Below are 22,538 nucleotides of genomic sequence, written 5' to 3' on the forward strand. Positions count from 1 at the left end.
ACACCTCTCACAACGAGCCTCGGACAATTATGGCTCTCATGGCTCTCTCGCGGGAGGATCAAGTCCGATTAACAACATCTGATCTGGGCTAGAGGGGAAGGACCGCTGCCACTGCTCCGGGGTGCCCGTCTCCCCCATCCCCTGCTTCACGCCTGCTCCCATCCACAAAAGAGCCCAGCAGAAAAGCGATCTGCAGGCGAGGAGACACAGGTATGAAGACAGAAATACGTAGGCTTGTACTGGAGCAGACAAGCAAATAAATCACTGGGGAAACAACCCAAGAATCTGCCCTGGAAAACCAGGGCAGAGAGAAGCAAAAGCCCCTTTGCCAGCACGGCCGGCATCCCACCGTCTGCCTGGGAGCGGCTGCGTGAAGCACAGGTCACCCATCCCTGGGGAGAAGGGAAAGAGGGAAATGGCTGGCCTGCAGCAGATGTTGCAAACGACACCCAACAGCAGGAGCAGAGTGGCCACAGCAGAAACGTTCTCCATAACGAGCAACTAGGATTCTCCATTAGCTCCGAAGCCCCGTGGCTTTCGCTGGCAGTGACTCACACCAGCCAGCCCTGCAGGGCAGGAGCTCAAAATGGCTTAGTTTAGCTAAAGGGAGATGGGTTTTAAGAAATTAAAGTCTACATTAGAAAGTTGGGATCAGGACTTCCCGGGGAAGCAAACAGAGAGAGGAACCTGCTCCAGAGCAGGCCAGAAAAGCAACAGCACCTGGGGGAGGGGGCACCCATTTACACCCCGACACCGGAGTGGGGAGGATTCGCACGCCCGCGCTCAGCGGCTGAGGCAGACTGGGACCCTGCGATCGGGCTGGGACCCTGCTCTGTCTGCTCTGGCACCCGGTGTGGTTAGAGAACAGAGCCGTGACTTCAGCTCCAGGACAAGCTGCATGTGCTACCGCGCTGATGGACCAGACCCTCGCTGGCACGCCGCATCAAACACGCAGCGTAGCCTGACTGCGTCTGGCGTTTGCACTGGCAGCTCAATACCGAAATCAATGTCTACACCGGAGAGAACCACGATATGTGAGGTCAGAGGCTATTTGAGGACCCAGCACGCATTCAGAAGACAGGACAGCACGCAGTTTCACACTAGCTGACGTTTCATTAGAAACCCCGCGTGCATTTTCAGCAACTGAACTAGCCCTGGAATCGCGGCTCCCTGTGCAAGCCCAGAACCGGAGCTGCCCAGCTCCCCGGAGAGCTCACCTTTTTGGCCTCCTTTAATCGTTTCTGCAGATCAGCCTGTTGCTCTTGCATTTTGCTCTTCCATTCTTGCACCTGCTCCAGCTGGATCTTGTACTTCTCCAGCTCTTTAAGCTTTGCCTTGTCTTCATTTCGCTTTATCTTCAGAGTCTCCAATTTCTCCTCCAGGTCCCTGACTTGAGAACGCAAATTCTCCTCCTCCTACAACATCAAACCAAGAATTACCAAAAGGAGCGGCAGCATCCTTTGGAGCGAGCTCCGGATACGCTCCTGTAGCCTGCACAGACCCTGACCCGTCGTTAGCCTGGGTGGGCATCGTCACGGGGGCACGTTCAGAAGAACACGTCACTCTACACTTGCAGAGTCCGTCTGTCATTTTAACCTGCTGATTTTTACTACGCGTACAACACGTGATAAATGTTCCCTGGCACACTGACAAAACCCTTTTGGCCAGCAAAAGCCCCCGAGCACCTTGCTTTTGGCTTCCCTGGGATCTATGGATGCCTAAAGCCCTGAACCACCCCACCACCACCACTAACACGTTCCAACTCACCCCTCAGCAACTCTCCTCCCGCCCCGAGGGCCAGAGGAGTGCAATGGCGTGTGAGAAACACGTCTTCGTAAGCAGAACCAGATCTTACCGAAAGGCTTCATCAAACCAACGTGCACGACGGTCGGGCTTACAGCGGCCAGTGGGTTTAGTTGTTATTATTATTAGCGTGTAACTCAGGAACGTGCTCACACACACACGTAGGGTGCATCTCAAGCTGTGCATCATGCCGCAACTTCACTGCGCCTGGGCGAGCTGCTCCCTACCCGGAGCTTCTCCGAGCCTTTCCCAGCCCCTTGCCCGCACCGAGGAGGGTGCCTGGGGCCGCTCCTGCGGCGGTGCTGGCTGGCCAGCACCCCTCTGAATTCACCCCTCTCCTGCTCCAAGGCTGCGTTAGTTGGGCTTCGTGGTGAAACCAGATTTACTCGTAGTAAAAGACGCAGCCCGAGGAGGATACTACACCAGAACACAACGGGCCAGGAACGGCTGCGCGGTGACCCAGCACCACAGCTCGGTCCGGCAGCGTTACCTTGAGACCAAAGCCAGCTGAAATGAAAGCTGGTGCATGGAGAAGGGACATAGGCTTGAGATTTCCTGCAAGATCACAGAATCCCAGAACCGCAGCCTGGTCTGGGTGGGCAGGGACCCCACAGCCCACCCAGTGCCACCCCTGCCATGGGCAGGGACACCCTCCACTAGCCCAGGTTGCCCAAAGCCCCATCCAACCTGGCCTTGAACACTGCCAGGGAGCCAGGGGCAGCCACAGCTTCTCTGGGCACCCTGTGCCAGGGCCTCAGCACCCTCACAGGGAAGGATTGCTGCCTCCCATCCCATCTCCATCTCCCCTCCTGCAGCTTCAGGCCATTCCCCTTGGCCTGTCCCTCCCTGCCCTTGTCACCAGCCCCTCTCCAGCTTTCCTGGAGCCCCTGCAGGGACTAGTTGGATGCAAACACAGCCCCCTCGGGGGTGGCATTCCCCCAGCTGTAAGGGCTCTCTGCCACAAACCTCTTTGCTCCAAGGGAATGGCACACCCCACTCGCCTTAAAACACAGGCTGGCACCATGTTTGTACACGGCTGCGCTGCCAGCAGAGAACTGCCCCGGCAGGAAGGGAAACGCCACTCAAGCAGCACCAAGTCAGAGCGAGTTAGGTCAAGGCAAAACCCTCGGCTCCCCGACACGGAGCTGACGGGGTGATTTCTACATGCACGCTCGTCAAACCAGAGCCTCGGGGCAGCGGTCACCTGGCCTTCGTGGAGACACCGAGACTCTGCCAAGCTGCTCTGGAGACAGAAAATACCTTTGGTTACGCTGGCTTGTCTTGAACAGAAATCACACGGCTAACGTGCACTCCTGTTCTACAGAACGGGAATAACTGAGAGGGGGGCGGGGGTCCCGCTGGCCAGGCTGCTCTATTCCCATCCCAGCGTTTGACCACCCTCACCACGAGAACTCTTCCCTAACGCCAGCCGGAACATCCCGCGCTGCCACTCGCGTCTGTCGCCCTGTTCCCCATCACCGCACGCCTTTGAGGAAAGCCCAGTGCCGTTTAAAGAGAACCCCAGTTCCCCCCAGCGTCCCCTCCTTTTTACGTTCTGTAAGTAAGGGTCAGCGCTGCGCCATTCCCCCAGGGCAGGGCGATTCAGCCCGTCAGCGGCAGAGCCCCCAGAGCTCTTCACCGCAGCATCCACGTGATCCCGGGTGAGCTCCCACCAGGGAAAACCGATCCTGCGTTTGCTGCTGCTTTTTTGGCCAGATCAGCTCCCACGGCCAGGGAAACGCTGATGCCGGCGCAGCGGTACCTGGGCAAACAGCGCGAGCGAGGGTGGGAGAAGGGGACGTGACCCCCCCTTGGCCGCAGCTCAAGGTTAAAGCAGCCCCGTGACTAGAGCTTAAAATCCCAAAACCGGGTGACACTAAGGAACAGATTTGGAAAAACAATTCCTGCGCAATGTCAAGCAGCGTAGGAAAACCACACGGATTTCTCCCCTGCTGCCTTCCCGACCCTGGACGTACAGATGCCACCGAATCTATCAGGAGAACAGGTTTTGCACAGGTAGATAAACCCGTTAGCAGAGTCCTTGTGGGCACCTGGGGGGAGTGGGGACATCGCCTCCTCCCACTGAGCGATGCCTTTCCCCTCGATGCACAACCTCTGTGCGAGCTCTCTGCCCTCTCCTGCTATTCATTCTTTGCCCTCGTGCCCCAAATCTCTCACAAGCTCTAATTTTATCTAATTAATACAAAGCAGGACGGAAGTAATGAAAAACTATTTTAAAGATCAAAAATGGAATAACTATGCTGATATAATTATTAGAAACATCCAAGTTTGGGAAACATTGGACCTCTCCAAGGGGTTTTGTACCTCAAGGCAGGAGCGTTCCCAAGCGCACTGGCACATCGGCTCCAGCTCACCCAAGGGCGGTGGGTGGAGCGGGCAGGTCCCCTCTGGATTTAACGCGGTCGAGCCCCCCCCTCACCGGCACGTTCACGCTCCCGCTGGAGCCTTGACCCCCAGCACCTTCATGCCCCAAACTGCTCTGCTGCCACGTGGGGACCCGGGAAGGACGAACATGCATCGGGAACCGAACTAAGCTACGGCATCTTCTCCTCGGAAGCGTCCTGCCAGCTTTGGTGCGTCGGCCCCTGGGCGAGCTCCCCGCCAAGCCCCGCACACTCCCCTCTGTCCCCAGCGGCTCTGCTCCTCCCGCAGACCGTGGTGTCTAAACCCCGCAGACTCTTACAGGTGGTCACACAAGCTCTTGCTCCCCTTTCCCTCCTCCTCCTCCTCCTCCCCTTGGGAGCTACCCCCCCGCACAGCGGCAGAGCTGCAGGCTTACCTCGGCCGCAGCTTACCTTTGTGGGTGAGGGAACCGGAGGTGCCACCGGAGAGGTCAGGGAGGGAGTTGGGATAACCGGGGCCACCAGCGGCGTCTGAGCAGGCGTGCTGGGCTCGCTGCTGCTCATCTCCCCGCCGGAGGCAGAGGCTGAGCCCGAGGGCCCGGCCGTGCCGCTGGATGCCGCAGAATTGGGGGTCCGGGTGGGCTGCAAAACAAGATGGTCAAGGGAGAAAGTCAGATGAGCATGTTTCAAGGGGACGATGCTTCCACGACCGGTCCATCTCCCTGTGCTCTTCAACACCACTTCAGCTCTGGTTTCCTTTCGCCAGGGTGTTTCTCCAGGTCAGCCACTGTCTCCCAGACTTGCATTTCTGGCACAGATGAAACCCGGAGCACGGTGACAGCGGGGGCATCAAGGGCAAAACAGCTCTGGCCGGACGGAGCACATCCGCACCTGTGCTGCTCCCAGACCTGCAGCGTGCCGAGGACTGCAGAGACTGCCCGGCAGCGTGAACGTTGTGGTCTTACGCTGCGCCCGGAGGAGTCTGGCTTGGCCAAAACTCACCGGTAATCAGTTGTTGAAGGGAAAGGTAAAATTCCCTTACACCACTGACATCGTTAAAAAACCAAACCGGATCTTTTTCTGAGGACACAAGTCCTGCTTCAGGCCAGAGACGGGAGGAGTCCATCTCCTCCCTCCTGCACTAGCAGGGACAATAAAAGATTGCCTCTCCCTACAAACCCTGTCGCATTTATTTCCTTGCGCTACCACATCTACCCACGCTGCTGCTGCGGGTGCAGACCCGTCTCCCTGCCCTTCACGGCAAGGCCAGCTCACACGCCAGGGGCCGGGACACAGGGCAGACCCTGCCCGCCACGCGAGCGTGCCATGCCGGAGGGCACTGGAGCGGGCACTAACGGGGGTCCTCGCTAGCGTCTGCAGAGTGGAAACACGCTCAGAGGTTTTGGGGTTCCAGCTCCAGAGGATGAGACAGCACAACCCCAAAGCACACCGAGACGGGAGTGGGGAAGGTTTCGCCCCTGTCCATCCTCCACATCTGGACACATCTGCAGCTCAGCACTGGCAGGAGCCTGCGTCAGGTGCTGCTGTGTCTGCGTGCCCACGCACGTGTGCCAGTGCCACGGGCAGCTCGCTGGGGACGTGCCGCGGCAGGCGTCCAAGTGTGCACCCTCTGTTTGCAGCTACACCAGCTGGGGTGACGAAGCACCGAATTTTAGGAGAACAGAAGATGACAGAGTAGCAAGAGTTCACCAGAGCCCAGGAAAGCACCGGGTCCACCGGAAACCTCCGTTGTTCTCCTCACAGACCTGTATTTCTGGAGCGCTTACCTCGGTGGCATCTAGCGCTGTGTAAATTAATTTCCTGACCTTTTATTTTACTCCTCGAGATTGGCTTTTTGGTGCATTGCAGTTTTGCAAGGCGCGTGGCTCAACTAAGGCTGGCCGGGCACTGGCGCTGCCAGGACGGGTGCAGCATCGACACCGCTGCGCCCGCCCGCTAAAGTGGCGGCAGGACGTGGAAACCAGGCGCTCGCTTGCCATGCTGCAGTTGGACCTTCTGCCAACTCCTAGCCTGTTTCAGGCAAATCTGAGCTGAGCCGACTGCAGTCGGTGAACGCCCCATGGCCGGGCAGGCAGCTCAGCCTTCCCCTCCCAGGCGCCATCCCGGGCTCTCCCGGGGCCAGCGTGAGCCCCAGGCTGGGAACAGTCTCCGTGGCACCAAGCCCCACGCGCTGCCCTCCAAGAAATACGCTGCTCGGGACAAGGGCGTTGTTCTTGTTCCTGCTGCTCTGGGGATTAAAAACCTTCTGTGGAGACGGAGCAGCACGGCCAGGGACACGCTGGTACGGTCCCGCTGCTCATTGCACCTGAAGAGCTAGAAAGCTTTGGAGACCTGTGGCTCAACCTTGGCAGTCGGGCTCAGGGGAGGTCCAAGGGACATGCTCTCTTCCAGAAAGGGCCAAACTGCAGCACAGCATCTCCTGGAGCCCTCTGCACAGCTACCGGCCAACTTCACTGATGGTTCCTCTTGAAAACCCATTCCCAGCCACCCTGGCAGGTCCAAGCTGCCAGAGGAAGCGGCCTGACAACTGTCTGTCTGGTGTGGACACATCTGTGAGCCCAACCAAAATGGGATGGAACAGCTTGAGAGGGGCTCTCAACGCTGCGGAGTGCCAGAGCAGCCGGTCAACGTGGCAACAGCTCTGGTCCCAACAGGCGTGTGGGGGCCTCTTCAACCCCATCACCTCCTGCCCAGCGTAGATGTGAGGCCAAAGGAGCAGGAGGTCACACAGGACCTCTGCTCACGGCTGCTCTCCACCACAGGCTGCGGAGAACAAGAACATCGTTCAAGCGCGATCTGCTGAGAGCTCTGCAGGACGTGCCCTGGCAAAGGGATTGGAAACCGGCTGAAAGTCCCCACCAGCGCACAAAAGCTGCTTCCCTTGAGCTCACTTCTCTGCCTCACTGCAAACGCATCCCTGGGCTCACAGCAAAATCCCTGCGTGCCTCAAGCGCTGGGGGGGCAGAGGGGATTTCCTTCAGGGGAAATTTTAACCTATGGAAGGAGCGGTGGCCTCTCCTCCTGACACTGTGTTCAAATATTTCCCCCCTGCCATGAAGTCCGATCTCAGCCGGGGCTCTGCCCTACGCTGCCAAAGCGACAGTTAACGAGATCTTTTCCGGAGGGGAAAGCTAGGTGCCCGGCAGCCGGGATCCCAGCTGCCCTGGGATGGAATGAATCCGCCCCTGCCCTGGTGTGAGCTTCCCGTAACGCCAGTGAACAGAAAGCCCTCCCTGGAGTGCAGCGTGAAAGGGCAGGCAGGGAGAAGCCAGCAGCACCACGAAGAGGGCTGCCAAGCAGCATGCTCTGCCAGCCAGCCGGACTGGGCATCGCTACACCGCTTTTACGCTCCATGCCGTCACGGGAGCTCTGGCCAAGAGCACAAAGCTCCTCTGGAGCTCCCGTGAGCTCCTCCAGGCTCTGCACGCCGAGCTGGGAGGACAACAGAAAACGCACGTCTGGGTTAGCGCCCAACGAGCCCCGATTTAACACGCCGGGGGTGCTCGGTGCCCCCCGACCGCAGCTGCTCACCTTGGGCCGCCGGGCGGTGGTCTGGAGGGCAACGGGAGCGGAAGGCAGAGGAGAGACATTCATACAGGGACAGACAGGAGCAGAGGGACAGACCGCAGCAGCGCAGCAGCAGATGCAGCAGAGAACGAGGTAAAGGAGACAAAAGACATCAGGGCAGTTAGTGTGCGTGGCAGCGGGTGGAGGAGCTCACCACCCCGCGCTCCCCGCGCAGCTCCGGGCAGGACCCCGCTAGCAGAGCAAACAGCGGAACGGACCCGGCGGGGCTCAGCCTCCCGGTCAGGGTTCTCGCCTCGAGCTCCAGCTCAGCGAGCTCCAGCACCGGGGAGAAGGCCCACTGCACCTCTGCCTTCTAAGAGATCTTTCGCTTCAAAGGCCAAACCTGGGCTGCCCTGTCAGCCTGGAGACGCGCAGCCACGCTCCTGCGGAGCTGCTCAGGGTTCACCAGGTTCTGCTGACAAGGTTTAACTCAACACGCCTTTCGAGAGGTCACTTGAGCATGAGGTTGAAAGGGGTTTATTCTTTTTTTCCCCTCCTCTTTTTTGTTTTTTTTTTTTTTTGAAGGAACCAGAGCATCACCAAACCAGCTGCCCACAGAGATGCTGGAGCCCCCGGGCTCTATTTCTCTCTCATCAGGGACAACATGGAGCTGCTTCTCAAACACTTCCACAATTTCTTTTCATTCCTGGAAATAAATGCACCCACCGACTGCAAGGCAGGCCCCTCCGCCCCCCGATACACCCACCGTTTGCACGTGCAGCACGGCAGAAACGCAACCATCGCATGTAGGGCAGGGAGGCCACCCTGCCTATCTCAGCCCATCCGCGCTGTGCCCTTACGCATCAGGTAACAAACATTTTTCCCGTTAACAAATAATCCAACCGTAACGGATGTAACGACAGGTAACGGTGAGGCTGGCAGCGGGAAGCTGGACGGGCAGCACACGGGTGCGGGCAGGGAGCCCCGGGGTGCTGGAAGCCGTGGGACTGGGCAGAGGGCACTGCTGGCAGGGACGTCTGCTCTCCGCCTGCAGCTGGAAAGCTTCTCACATTCTGCTGCTTTTCCTATTCTGTGACCTAATCCACAGCTTAAAGTAACCAAGAGCAGAAAAGATCAATAACAACGCTGCCGTACGATCCTACCGAGGATGCAGGCGTGAGCCGGAGATTGGGCCGTACCAGCCCATCGGCAAAGGCTCAGCCCCTGCGAGCCAGAGGCTCAGCACCGCAGCCAGCACCGCAGCTTCCCTCTGATATTCAGAAGCAGTGGTCGTATTCCTACCCAAGGCCTTGATAAATCAGCCGAGAGATCTTATAGCTACTCTTTTTTTAAATATAGATTAGAACTGGATGGGTTATTGCTTCTAAATAGCTGATTAGCTATTGCATTACTTAGGCTAAATCCTATTTTGCTCACTTCCAGCCCTTTCTAAAAGGCTGCACTCAACAGGAGGCCCGTTTCATTACTGAGGGAAGATACTCATCTTCGATAACATCTTCCGCTCGGCAAAATTTGCCAGGAAAATGTAATGACAACAGTAAAAGCTTAAAACCCTCAGATAAATACAGGACTGATTTAGGAGCAGAGGTATAAGCTCTCCAGGAGCACTCCAGCATCTCTCAAAGGTCCTACCAAATAAAGATCACACTGAGTGGCACCAAAAATCTGAGAATGCTCTGAAAACCCCCCTGCCTCGGGGCCTTTGCAAGCCATGCACCAGGAGGTGCTTCCACCCCTTGCCAAGCACGTGGCTCCCGACACAGCCGGCAGCGGAGGAACTCAAGCGAGCCCCCATCGCCTGGGCACGGTGCTCAGCACCGAAAGCACCCCGGTGCGTGGCAGACACGGGCTGGGGCGTTCCACACCGGCAACCAAGTCTCTGCATTCGCAGCACAGCTCAGTGCTGCCCGCGGCAGCAGCCGGACGTCGGGGGAAACACTCAACGAGTGACACTGAACCCTTCTCCAGCTGTGTGACGGGGCAGGGAGACGCCGAGCATCTTCCCCGACTCAAACCACACCGAACCCTTAAAAAAGGGAGAAACCTCTTGGTAACCTTCTCTGGAAGCTAGCCACGCTAAGGGAGCGAGATGAACCCTGGTCTCACGCCTGCTCTGGCGTAAGGCGTCGGGCCGTTTGGGGCCCCCTCCACGTAACGCCACGCGAAGACTCTGAGATCCCCGGGCGAGCGGCTCCTTGGCGAGGGGGCAGAGCAACACCCTGCTGCTCTCAGGCAGGGCCGGGGGGCGACCGGGCTCCCCACCGCCCCGGCCATCCTCCTGTCCCTCCGGCTGCCACACGGCACGCCTTGAGTCAGCAATTCACCAGCTGCGCTCTGCGAAGCGCGGCCGAGCCGCTGGCGGAAAGGCTGGACCGGGACGCTGGCGTTGGGGTACGGCACCCGGCCGGCGAGGAGACGGCGCGCAGGAGGGAGGCAGCAGGACTCCGCCGACAAAGCTCTTCACGGCTCCGGGAGCACCCGGGAGCCCTGCTCGGGAGCTGGGACCAGACGCTCGAAGCCCCACCAGGCTCCAGACTGTGTAGTAGCTGAATACAAAAAACTTGGGGCCCTCCCGGATCCCGGGATGCTCTGCACCACCCAGCTGTGCCACCAACATTTCATCTGGCAGTTCTGAACTCTGCTGCGTAATGTTGCTGCATAAATATTTGATGACGTTATACAATCTTTGTTGCCTTGGCAGGTCCTGCACTCAGGAGCCAGGAGAGCATCTGGGGCTCAGAACAGACGCACTCAGACACAAACTTCGCTTCTAGCAGCAAGAAATCTGGCAGAACTCCTCCTGGCTACCAACGACTGCCCGCGGTGGAGCCGGCATCGCCCATCTCGATCACCGGGCTGCAGACGCAGGTCCTGCAGGTCCCTCCTAACTCGGCTCCACTCCGAGCGCAGGAGTCTCGACCCAGGCAGGAGCACGGAGCGTTGGCACCGTCACGGCTACGGACGAGCGCACCTGTATTAGCATCACCTTGCACCGGGCAGGACTGGCACTGCATCGCTGAGCGCTTCTGCTGGAGAAACTTCGGGGGCTTCTGATGCAGAGAAGCAGAACTTCTCCGACTGGAACTGCTGCTGCAGAGATTTCCCACGGAGTTTCCACGAGGGTGTCCAGCAGCGCGCACCCCTGAGCGGGGCTGCAGCCGCCGGAGTGGATGCCCGGGCATTAACCGAGCGTTATTGCTGGGTACACGCTGCAAGAAACTTTGCGTTTTAAAACAACCGCCAACACCTTGCACGTGCACCCTCTCGCAGGCGTGAGCCCGTACAGAGACAGCACGTGCAAGGGGCAGTAACGACAGGAAAAGCAGGATGAAATCAAGTGGCGGTCGGATTTGTAAAGCTCCCTGCCAGACAGGGAGCCCCACGCTCCACCCTGCTGCTGGAGGCAGAGGAAAATCAGCCTGGGTAAAACTTTTCATTCAGGAGCGGATTAAACAGGAGCTCTTAAAGTAATCACCACATCGCAAAGTATTTCGCCGTATTTGGTGAGCTCAAGGACCCACATACATAAATGAAGAGCATTGACTGTAACGTTAATAAACCGGCAAAGTCTTCTCGCTGACACAGCACGGCCAGCTGAAGTTGCGCGTTTGTGCCTTTGGTTTTCACTTCTTTGAGATCAGGCAAAAATTATCAGGATTTCTCTTTAAGCCGAACAGCGATATCCTGGTTACGCTAAAAATAAACATATAGGACACTACCAGAGCACAAACCGGAGTCCATGCTGCAACCCGCAGAAACGCCAGCTTGACAGGGGATCCAGGTACCACAAACCCTTGGAAACGCTAAAAGCAGGCAGAACCCAAGGGCACGGCTCGCATCGCTAAGGCAGGAAAAATGTTATTATTAACGTGCAACTCCCAGACGCCAAGCACCAGCACCTCCGGCGGCAGGGATGCCACCGGGGCCCAGCCGAGCTGCAGAGATGCTGCATGCAACACAGGCACAGGCAGAGGAATGGAGAAATGACTTGAACGGAAACTTGAAAGGAAAAGCGAGACATTATACGATGCTGCTTTCTCGTTCAGCAACCTCCCCACCACCACCCCGTCTGCCCACAGGCACCTGAAACCGAATCAAACTAGCAAATAAAGCTCAGCAGCATTAACACACAAAAAAAGGAAAATAAAAATAAATAAAAAGAGCAAAACAAGGTACGTTCAGAAGCAGCGTTAGCAATGACGGGGTGGATACAGCAGCAGATTGTACCTTCCGTGTTGCCGGGGCCTGCCTCATCATTGCAGAAAAGACAGACGGAGAGAGAGAGAGAAAGGGAAACGGGGAGGCAGAGAGAGACTGTTAGCACACTCGGTCACAACAATGCGGCTCTCGGCGGCTGTGTCTCGGGAGCACGGGCAGCCCGGCAGCGCTTGCAAATGGCTGCGGCTTCCCTCTATCCGCTCGCCATCCGCCCCGGTAATCCAGCAAACGCCTCTCCCGCAGCGCCGGCTGCTACGGACGCGGCTGCTCAGCGGGGCTGCGGTGCGCCGGAGCCGCAGGGGCCCATGCCAGGCGCCGGAGCAGCGGCCGCTCGTCCTCGCTCCGACGGTGTCTCCAACCACCGCCCCGGTGGCTCATTACATCACCGCCAGCGGGTCTCTCCTCCCCGCGCCGGGGATGCTGCACGGAGCCGGCGGCGGGCGATGCTCCTCTCGGGCGAGGGATCCTCAGTAGCTTAGCAACACCCCGGCTCGGCCGCCTCGCCGGTGGGTCCGGCCGGCTCCGTCCCTCCGCTCGGCATCCACGCATGCACGCGGCGCCCCACAAACCTCTCCTGCCCGCAGCCCAGCCCGCCCCGTGCCTACGCGCCGCCGCGGCCATGCCGGCCCGAGGGGCAGCTGGGACCTCGCGAGCAAATCCCCTGAGCCCAGACAGATGGAGGGAGCTGAGCCCGGGCAGATGGACGGAGCTGAGCCCGGGCAGACAGACAGATGCAGCATCCATCTTGCGGCGCGGTCGTTCACCACCCAGCCCGACTCCCACCCTCGCGGCCCCAGCCCCGTGTCCCCTGCCAATGCAGGGATTCATTCCCGAGGAGCTCGATGCACCCCTGCACGGCCGAGGATGCCAGGGAAGTCCCCACGGCAGGACTGGCCCCAGAGAACCCCTGCCCTAACGCAGCCCCCACCACCGAGCACTGCCACCCGGCACGGCGTTGGGCACATCAGCCAGACGGCCGTGCCTGAGCCTGACCGCGCTGCTGAGCCCAAACCCCGAATTCCTGCTTGGCACCCTTGTTGTGCCTGGACCAGCGCTCCAGCAGGGCTGCCACACCGGAGTCTAAATGCCAAAGCAACGGGTAACACTTCGAGCAAGATCTCACCGCAAACTCGTTATGAATCTCAATGCCCCGAGCCCACCGCACGCTGGCGATCCCGGCCCTTGGGGTATCAGTCCCTTTCACAGGCACGCGCATCTCTTATTCTGTGTATTAATGTACACGCGTGTGAACATGGACCTCCTTTCCCAATACTGACAATTCCCATCTCAATTCCATCATTTTCTGGTGCTTCCCAGGCTGACTCGGGCTCGCCCACAGCAGCAACTGTCCTTAAATAGTTCCTTGCCATCTATTGGAAAAAGTCCTTAAAGCAACTTTCACCAGCAGGTTAAAACCCCGCTGCGTGCCATGCTGCGGAGAGTCTGCTCCCGACTGCGAGAGCCGTTAGCTGCGGTGGGCTTTGCCTTCTCCATAACTTCTGAGTTGGGAAAATGAGCATCTCTGGTGCCTTCACAGATGTTCTGCCTGGACTGAGGCTTTGACAGTTGAGAAGATTAAAATAGAGATAGATAGATAGATGTATATATGTGTGTGTATGTAAATATACATTCTAAAAATCAAAATCTGTGGTTTAAGAAGAATCTTAAAAGTCTTCTAAGAAAAGAAAAGCCACCCCCTCCCACAGCCTATTAGCTAAATCTTCTCCAGAGACTGCAGAGGGGAGGTTTGGGAACAAGCAGTAGCATTTGGGACAGAGACGCTGCCGCAGGACCCCCAGGAACACCCCACGGCCGCAGCTCCAGCCCACGGCACAGGAGGCACCTCCTGCACAAGGCGTCCCCAGACACAGGGATCCGCGGCAGCACCCGGGCGAGGAAGGGAACGCGGCAGCCGCTGCGCCCGGAGAAACAGCATCCCTCGATTTAACCCATGGCCGCGGTGAAGCAGAGCCCTCGAGCAGAGCCCTCGCAGCCCTACGCTCCCGTTAGGCTGCAGGAAGCCTCCAGGATGACTCTGCGGGAGCTTAAAAACACTCACCCTGCCCAAGGAGAGGCCGCGTGAAGGTTCAATCGCTTTGTAATTACACCCGAGGGGCAGACATGAGCAAAGGGGAAAGCTGTTTGAGCTACAGGGCGATTTGGCGTACGAGCCCCAGGTAATAACTGCCCGGGAGTAATTAGGCTGGGAACCAGGAGCTTTCTTAACAGCAGGAGGAGGCAGTTCGGAGCGGCTGTGGGGACAGGGCACCCTGGTTTCGGGCAGCGCTGGCAAGAGGGGCTGCAGCATGGGGGGCCGAGCGCCGCTCGCAAGGTTTGGGGAGCGGGGAGAAGGGCTGAGCAGACCACGGCTCCCCTCCAGGTTTTTCTGCCCTTTGCTTCCAGCCAAAGGTCAAGGACCAGGAACACTTTGCAAGAGACTCAAGGGACACTTCAGACAGCCCAAAACTCAGTAATTAATTATACACAGGGAGTTTCCCGCCCTATGAGGCTCATACCTGAAACATGCAGATCTAGGGGTTTATTCTGTTTGAAACGCTAAAAACTCTCATGGTATTTTTGCTCTGAAAACGATTTCAACACTTCAGCACGTCCAAGCTCTACGGTGATGCTTTCCAAAATCCACCCTTCCGGGGTGCTCCAGCCTCACAGCAAGTGGGCTGCAGCTGTGCTGTGGAAACACTGGTACAGGCCAAAAGTCTGCACAATTTTCACATCAGTTCACAAAAAACCTAGCCCAGGAGTTTGGTCTATTTGCCCAAAATATCTCCACGACTGCTGCTTTGAACAGCTGTGAAGACCAACAAGGCGACTGTCTGCAGCGGCATCGCACACGCCGTACGGCCAGGAGCCGCATCAGGTGCCCATCAGCGCACCTCCTCGTTTTATTGTCAGACTCGATCCAAAGCCCTCGGGGTAACCGAAAAGCACTAAGCGTGCCGAGTTCCAGGTACACGCTCCGATCGATGGACTGAAAAGGATGGCAGAGCCTGGGTTTCATTACACATTAAAGGTGATTAGTGGTGGCTGGAGACGGGCTGCACGCCGACAACCCCAGACCCCCCGCACGGCCCAAAAGCCACTGCACGCAACGGGGGAAAGCCGTCGTCCTGCTGGGCTTTACCTGCTGAAAGAAAGGGTGGGAATTGCCCGCACTGAAACGCTGTGCCACCTGGACGGCACTTCGACCCTGAGGGCAGATGCAGTCTCATCATCTCCATCACTGGAAACTGTCTGAGGCCCAAAAGGAAAATAAACGGTGCGAGGCTTCACTAAACGCGGTGCAGAAGCCCTGGTCGGGGGTGGCCACTCCACCTCCACGCTGGTACAGCCAGCGACTCCCCTGGGGTGGGGGGGTCTCCAGTTCCCCTGAGACCCTCCAGTCCTGGGGTTTGGTTTGGGTTTCACCACTGAAGCCCTTCCAGAGCCTCCATCCGCCCCTGATCTGCGACCTGACGTCAGACCATCTACAATCACTGGCCCCGGGACCCCAGCTGCCCACATTTTGTGGTCAAGATCTTCCATAGCACAGACGGTCGGTCGCACCCGTGGGCCACTCCCCTGCCCAGGAGGAAGGCTGCCGTCCTCTCTCTCGTGCAGTTTGGATGTGGCCGTCCAGCTCGCAGAAGGCTGCCAGGGCACCCGCCACCCGAAGTCGCCGGTGAGGGAGGCAGATCGGTGGTGCTCAGCAGGGACGACCCCAGCAGACCCTGCAGCAGATGACAGAGGGGTCCCTGCAGCAGGGGGTCAGGGTCCTTCCGTCCTGCTCGCTGCTGCAGAGCATCCCGAGTGAGGGGGAACGGCTGCACCGGCCGTTCAGAAGCGAGCACACGCAAGCTTCGGTTCCTCTGCGAGTTACTTCCATCATCAATTTACCTCCCCAAGGCACAGGTGGGCTTTCACCAGCCTCCAAGCAGATGAAACTCTCTCTTCAATTAGCATCAAGAATTTTGGGGTACCTGGCAAGCCTGGAAGCGTCCTTCCTGGCGTTCCCCCTCTAGGCAGCATCTCTCGTACAGCAGAGGATCACAGATTTAAGAGGATCACAGATTTAAGACTGGGCCGTGTCTTTGGCACGTAGGAACTCCTGGCCGCGCTGAGGAACCGGTCAGTCAGCCGCCTCCAGCCCCTTCTGCTGCAGAAGTGTCAAAAAACCTGCCTAAGGTTCCGTTCCCCAATCCTGTAACGACAAACCCCTCCACGTTCCGGCCTCTCACCCAATCACCGCTTTTCCGGGCAGGAGGCTCTTCGGGGAACCAGGAGAGATGCGGCAGTGACCTGGTGAAGAGATGGGCTTTCTCTCGACCAGGAGCAGGGACAAACGTACCTTCTGCTGGTTTAACCGCACAAAAAACCGTGCAAACTTTGCAAAATACGTTAGGGTGCAAAAAGGACACGACATCTGTGTTCCAGGTGTGTTGTGGATGTAAGTTTACACAAAGATACTCCTGGCCAACATGGGGGGCTGCCTCAACCTTTGAGAATTCCTGAAGTGCAAAAAAACCCAAAAAACCTCTCAAAAACCAGCCCATTAAAAAATTGTAAACAGCTACAGAAGATGAACGCTGAGGAAAGACTGGCCGCTCCAGCACGGAGTCACCTCCAGCTGTGCTAACACTGACCTGTAGTACTTTCTATGCGTGACGGGCTAACAAAAAGAAATGATCGTCCTCAACCCAACGCCTCTGATGCCATGGAAATGTATTAATGTTCTAATTAGCTGAGAGATGGCTAAATATTCAGATCAAGAGCCAAGAGAAAGTGCTGAGACAAGCTCTCGGGAGCAGAAGCACGGAGACAAACCAGCAGGTTTCAGGGGTTAACAAGAGAAGCGGCTGCAGGAGTCCGGACAGTGCAGCACTCGCGGCCGGTACAGCTCCGGGCAGCTCAGACCCGGGAGCCCGATGTTTCTGCCTGTAACAGGTAACCAAAAGCCGGGGGGAGAGAGGCGCAGGCTGTGCCGAAGGCAGCGCTGAGCCCCAAGACCTGGCGAGGAACCCTCAGCCCGGGAGTTTGCCGGCCACATCCCAGCGGTGGGAACCCTCCGGCGGCAGGGACCCCCCGTCTCGACGGAGCGACGCGTGCCCACGTGCGGGGCAGAGGAGCCACGAGCGCCGTCTCTCAGGTAACCGGGGGATGCTAGGCACCTTCATAACCGGACACTGCTCCCACCCGCGAGGTAACTAAGAGCAGAATTACATTTACCCACATAGCTATCCGTACCAAGTTAGCCCAGTTTTTACAGTACTATCTTCCACATAAGCCTCAGTTAAGTTCACTCCTTTTCAAGCAAGTAATGATTTTCTGTTGTTCAAAGGAGAATGGCAGCCTGCGCCGGGTGACCCCAGCGGAAACCACTGCTGCCGGCGTGCCGTGCTTCCCCAGGGGCGCGTAGAGACCCGAGATGGCTTCTGCACCCCGGCAGTGCGGCGGAGGCAGCCTGCCGCACAGCCCTGCTCCCCAAGGCGACGTGGGCTCTCGTGCAGACACACGCTGCCTCGGCTTCCACGCTGGCAAACGCAAACGGAACCTGGAGCCCAGCTGGATTTGTCCTCAGAAGATCAGAGCTCACCAGTGCGGACAAACCAACGGATACACTGGGAAGCGCTGAGCTGGAGAAGCCGTTGGCTGCGTAAGGACGGAGAGGGCTGGCTCGGGACGGTCACCCACTCACGCCGTACCTGCGCACCTACCGCCAGCCCAGACACAGCCTGTTCCCAGCCCCGGCGGTGCCTGCCCGTCTCCCTGTGCCAAGCCGTTTTTCCTCTAACGGAGCCTCGAGTGGCCGGGGAGTTACAGACACCGATTCGGGCAGCGAGGCAGAGGTATCAGTCTCAAGTCCCCGCTCTCACGCTGGCTGTGGTCACCCCTCTCCTGTCTTGCCCTTGGGTTTCTGCTCTCAGCTCCCTTCCCAGTTTGCAGCGGCCAAACCGCTGCTGGTGAGGAGCCCGAGCCCGGCAAACGGCTCTGCCAGACATGACAGCCTCGCACAGGGATCCGCTCGCTGCCAGGTTGGGTTCTGCTCCTCAGGGACGCTCAGAGCTCTGGTTTGGGACCTGCCACAGCCTGCCGACACCTTCCACGCTGGGGTCACACCTTCCCGGTAACAGCCGACTGGGGGGCAAGTCAGTACCAGGGCGGCAAGTCAGTACCAGGGCGGCTCACCAGCCCCATCGCCAGCCAGCTCCTTCCTCCCCAGCTCCAGCGATGACTCTGTGGGGCTGATGCAGAAAGAGCTTATTCTAGGGCAGCAGAGTCAGCCCGTCGGTCCACAAAGGACTGAATTGTCAGACAGGATGGTACGGCGTCCGCAGAACAGTTTGGGGATAAAACAAACAGATCTGGTGTCCAAAGCCAGCTGCTTCTTGGTTTAACCGGCGATGACTCCTGCGCAGAGTCGCTATGGACGGTAACAGGTAGGAGACAAACCTGGACACCTTGGGGTGCTGAGGCCAGCACCCCCTGACCCCCCTGGCACCCCCTGGCCCCCCCGGCGGGCTGCAGACAGGCTAGTGGTGTTAGCAGGGGAAGGACGGGCTTCCACCGGCGCCTTTAAACGCACTAACAGCAGGTGTTAATGAAGAACCACGGAGCATCGTTAGCTCCAGCGTGTCACGTGCTCAAGAGCTGAATTGCACGGAGGCTGTTCCTAAGTCATCTGAAGGCATCCGAAAGCTCCAGCAGAAACTGTGCCCAGCTCCGGGTCGGCCCAGAGGACGGAGGCTTTGTGCAATGTCAACCGTCACCCAAACCCGTCGGGCAGAAGGCCTGCGTACGGACTAAGCGCTCTCAGACAAAAGCAACTCGATCCCTGGCCGCAGCCCCCTCCGTGAAGAAGGTGCCTGTACGGGCGCTGCTGAAGGGGTCAGCGAAAGCTGCCACGGACCGAACCCCGAGAGAATGGAGGGTATTACGGCAAGCGGGGCAGGGCGGTAGCCGCTCTAATGAACCGGCTCCTCTCCTAATGCAAATCTCCATCTTCTAAATCTAGCATATACACATTCTTCCCATATCCAGGATTCAGTAAATACCACCCGGGGCTGGCCACACCTTCGGAGCCGCCCTCCTAAGCGGAAGCAGCAGACGAGAAAATGCAATTTCACAGCGGAAGAACCGTTGGATGCTTTAGAGCCGCCCTTTAAAAGCACTCAGTGATACGTAAGAGAGGTTTTTTCCTCTTAGCGCCATGCAAAGCGACACGGAGCTTTTAGCATAGACACAGATAAGAAGATTGCTGAACCTTATCCGGTTTGGAGCCGGAGCAGGCTGCGGTGCTGCCAGGGTTCACTTGGCTCATTTACATGGTGCCGCCAGCTTGCGGCGCCAGATGCTGCTCAGCTCGCAGCTCCCCTGGCACGTCCCTCGATTAATAGCAAAATAACCACAATTCCGCAGCACGGACCCGGCTGCGAGTCCCCGTGAATGTCCCTTGGAGGCACGAAGAACTGCCGCAGCAGTTTGCCAGCCGGCCGAGAGCAATGCTAGCCGTGCAAACATCGGCACACAGGTTCACTTAGACCCCTGTGCAGACCATCTTTTCGGCAGTTCAGATGCAAGGCACGTTTTGTGAGATAATCGGATTACTCTTTCTTTTAAAGGATTAACAGGGCCTGGGTTGGCCCCTCTTCTGTAAAAAGAAACCATCTGGAAGCAGACATCAGGCCGAAACCGGCCATCTGCTCCCCGCACGGAGCTAGGGACCGGACGCAGCGACTGCGGGACGACAAGGGTCAGAGCAAGGCCCCGTGCCCAGCGCAGAGGAAGCCACACGTGCTGCGCAGCTCAAAGCAAAACACTCGAGATCCGGCTCCGGCACGCGGACTGCGGCTGGGATGACGGAAGGATCGGGAATATTGCCGGAGCTGGACAAAGCCAATCTGTTGGGGGCGGGGGGGGGGAACAGGCATCAAACTGGGCTTAGGTCGTGCCGTTACAGGACAGGCGACCTGCGGTGAGACAGCACCCTCAGGAGGGACTTGTCATCACGGCCACGCAGCCCACACACGTACACGTGGCACTTAGGGATGTGGTTCAGTGGTGGACGTGGCAGTGCAAGGTTTACGGTTGGACTCGAGGATGTTAAAGGTCTTTTCCAACCTAACGATCCTGTGATTCCTGCTCAGGAGAAGGGCTCGCTGCATCGCAACCAACAGACCGTCTGCAGGACCCACCTCCCACCAGTTCGGAACTTGCTCCCTGCTTCGGCTAACTGGGACTCTCTGCGTTCGGGGTCCCTGAGCACCTCCAGGCACCGCAGATGAGCCCTGCGAGCTGCAGATGCGTCGCTGGGGCCCGTCCCCTTCCAGCTGGAGCTCGGCACGACTCGACCGCGGCTGCAGACGCGGCAGGATGCCACAGCCCGGTGGGACCAGGACCCAGGGAACAACTGCCCAAGCTGTGCCGGGGCGGGATGGCGGAGGCCGAGCCCGGCAGCTGGCACAGCACGTTAGACAAGGTGGGACTAGGGGGAATAAAGGAGACAGATGGGACACGACCCACAGAAAAGGCAGAGGGTGTTCAGACTCCTACCCCGACGTCCCCTCCGGCGAGGCAGAGCGCCACAGAAGAGGGAATCCCAGGGTGTGTTTCGGGTAGAAGGAAGCTCGCTCTCCACCATCGTCCAACCCGCCGGTGCGTTAACACGGACCAGCTGAAGGGGCCTCCTGCTCCCACCCCACAGCCGCAGGGTGAGCTGGAAGCCCCCCCACACACACCAGAACGGCGGCTGTGGCACGCATGACGGCAGAGTGGGATGCCCGGGAAGCACATGCAAGGAACGCTCTGCCCCGGCTCCAAACACCCGCAGCTCAAGGACTCCCCGAGCCAAACACCGTTCACGTGCACTTTGTGTTTCTTAACGTTTATCTTTAGAGAATCTGTCCGGCCCTTCTCTGCATCCCTGCACGTCCGTACCACCCCGGCATCCTGGGGCAAGAGCCGCACAGCTTTGCCACTCCGGGAACAACGATTCCCCCTCTGCCCGCTCCCGTTGGGGGGCAGCTCCCACCGCAGTCCCAGGCAGCGAACCCGGCACCTCCGTCTTGCTGAACGGTGACACCCGGTGTCACCCCAGGAACTTCGGCAAGAGAGGAGAGACGGGCTTGCTGACCGCAGGGTCAGTGAAACGTTGAGCCGGGTAGCACAGAGGAGAAAGCACACAACCCATTTCACCCCAAAAATTAGGAGAGAAATACCCTCTTACTGCTTTTGAAACAGACATTTGGTGTTCTGCCCACCCCGGCCAGCAGCCCGGCCCAGCCAGGGGCTGGCAAATCCTTCTGAGACGGGCCAGCACCTCCCCGCGTGCCAGGGCACCAGCCGCCGGCACCCCGAGCAGGGTTTGCACGGCAGACACCTGCACCAGGCAGGAGGACACCCCCGACACCCCGCACCCCTACACGGCGGCACAGCTATTGGGAAGGAGCTCCGGCTGCGTGCAGCCCCGGAGACGGCACAGCCGGGGGCTGCCACCTCGGCAATGGCACCAACAGCCGGAACAGCCCCGACTCGATGGCGAGGGGCCCTGCCGATGAGCTCAGGACAGCAGCAAACCCAAGGCAAACAGAGGGGGACAGTAGCTGGGAGGATAAGGACCATCTAGCACGAAAAAGCAGCAAGCAGCAGCTTCTAATACGATTAAAGTCTATATTTAACATGCAAAGAGCTACCTTAATCTCATGAGTAAGGATTTATCTGCTAATCCTGTTAGTTATTTTGTGATCATACCAACCGGACTGCAATTTTCACACGCTTGTGCAAGGTCAAGAGCTCCACAGGAGGGGGGTGGAGAGCTGACAAGTTTATTAAAGGCCGAGAAAGTTAAATTCTGAGGTGACATCAGCAGCAAGGTGGCACCAGCCTGTCCCCCTGGGGAGAACTGTGACATACCGGTCTGAGCCCATCCCCACGCAGCGCTAATCGGGAAGGGTTCTCTGGGCAGCTATCGTCATACAGCCCCTTCTCTTAAAAGCAATACACAGCTAAAGCTGAGCGGATGGCAGCGCACGTACGGCAACCTGCAATCAACTGAACTGCCCGGAAACCACGGGGACGGGAAAGCAAAGGACCAAAACCTTCCAAACTACAAGTTCTCCCCATCAACGTAACAGAGCGGTGACAACAGCTGGGCACGAGTCAGTCGCATGCGAAACAGCGGCGGGGAGACCTTGCGGGACCGAGACACGGGGCAGATGCACGCACGTCCGAAAAGATGTGCAGAGACCTCGGGCTAGAGGGGTCAGGAGAGAGGGGCCACCCGGGGACAGCCATTCCCGGCCATCCCTCGGCAGCTTCTCCTTACGCTTCTGCATTGCACCTCACCTGTGGGCTTTCCGTGGGCAAACGCTGCTGTCTGGATCATCTCTCCACCCAAAAATGGAAACCAAAGCGGCTGGAAAGAAGAGACCCATCGAAGATACCCCCGGCTGGCATCGTGTACACCAGCAGGTACCGTACCACTTTCTCTCTAGTACTCGTACCGTGCCCGTTCCAAGTCTCGAGCAGCCAGATTTGCTTTTCTCTTGCTAAGATTTCCATGGCAAAAAAAATATTCCCCAAACAGCCTGCAGGAAACGGCGGTTCTTTGCC

General features: G+C 58.4%; 1 protein-coding gene across 16 annotated transcripts in view; it reads right to left on the reverse strand.

Moving 5' to 3' along the window:
* DCTN1 (dynactin subunit 1) overlaps positions 1 to 22,538 on the reverse strand; it is a 77,719-nt gene that overhangs the window by 17,693 nt on the left and 37,488 nt on the right. For 5 of the 16 annotated variants that reach the window (XM_075752930.1, XM_075752931.1, XM_075752932.1 and 2 more), the window contains 5 exons: positions 11,943 to 11,960; positions 7,719 to 7,739; positions 4,620 to 4,808; positions 3,008 to 3,046; positions 1,218 to 1,415 (listed from right to left, as the gene is read on the reverse strand). In XM_075752930.1, the coding sequence (XP_075609045.1) occupies positions 1,218 to 1,415; positions 3,008 to 3,046; positions 4,620 to 4,808; positions 7,719 to 7,739; positions 11,943 to 11,960 (465 nt within the window). Of the gene's footprint in view, positions 1 to 1,217; positions 1,416 to 3,007; positions 3,047 to 4,619; positions 4,809 to 7,718; positions 7,740 to 11,942; positions 12,460 to 22,538 lie in introns of those variants that run through there. The other 11 variants (XM_075752935.1, XM_075752927.1, XM_075752929.1 and 8 more) reach the window with 6 other exon arrangements.

Source organism: Balearica regulorum, chromosome 4, assembly GCF_011004875.1.
Source record: "Balearica regulorum gibbericeps isolate bBalReg1 chromosome 4, bBalReg1.pri, whole genome shotgun sequence".
NCBI classification, from domain to species: domain Eukaryota; kingdom Metazoa; phylum Chordata; class Aves; order Gruiformes; family Gruidae; genus Balearica; species Balearica regulorum.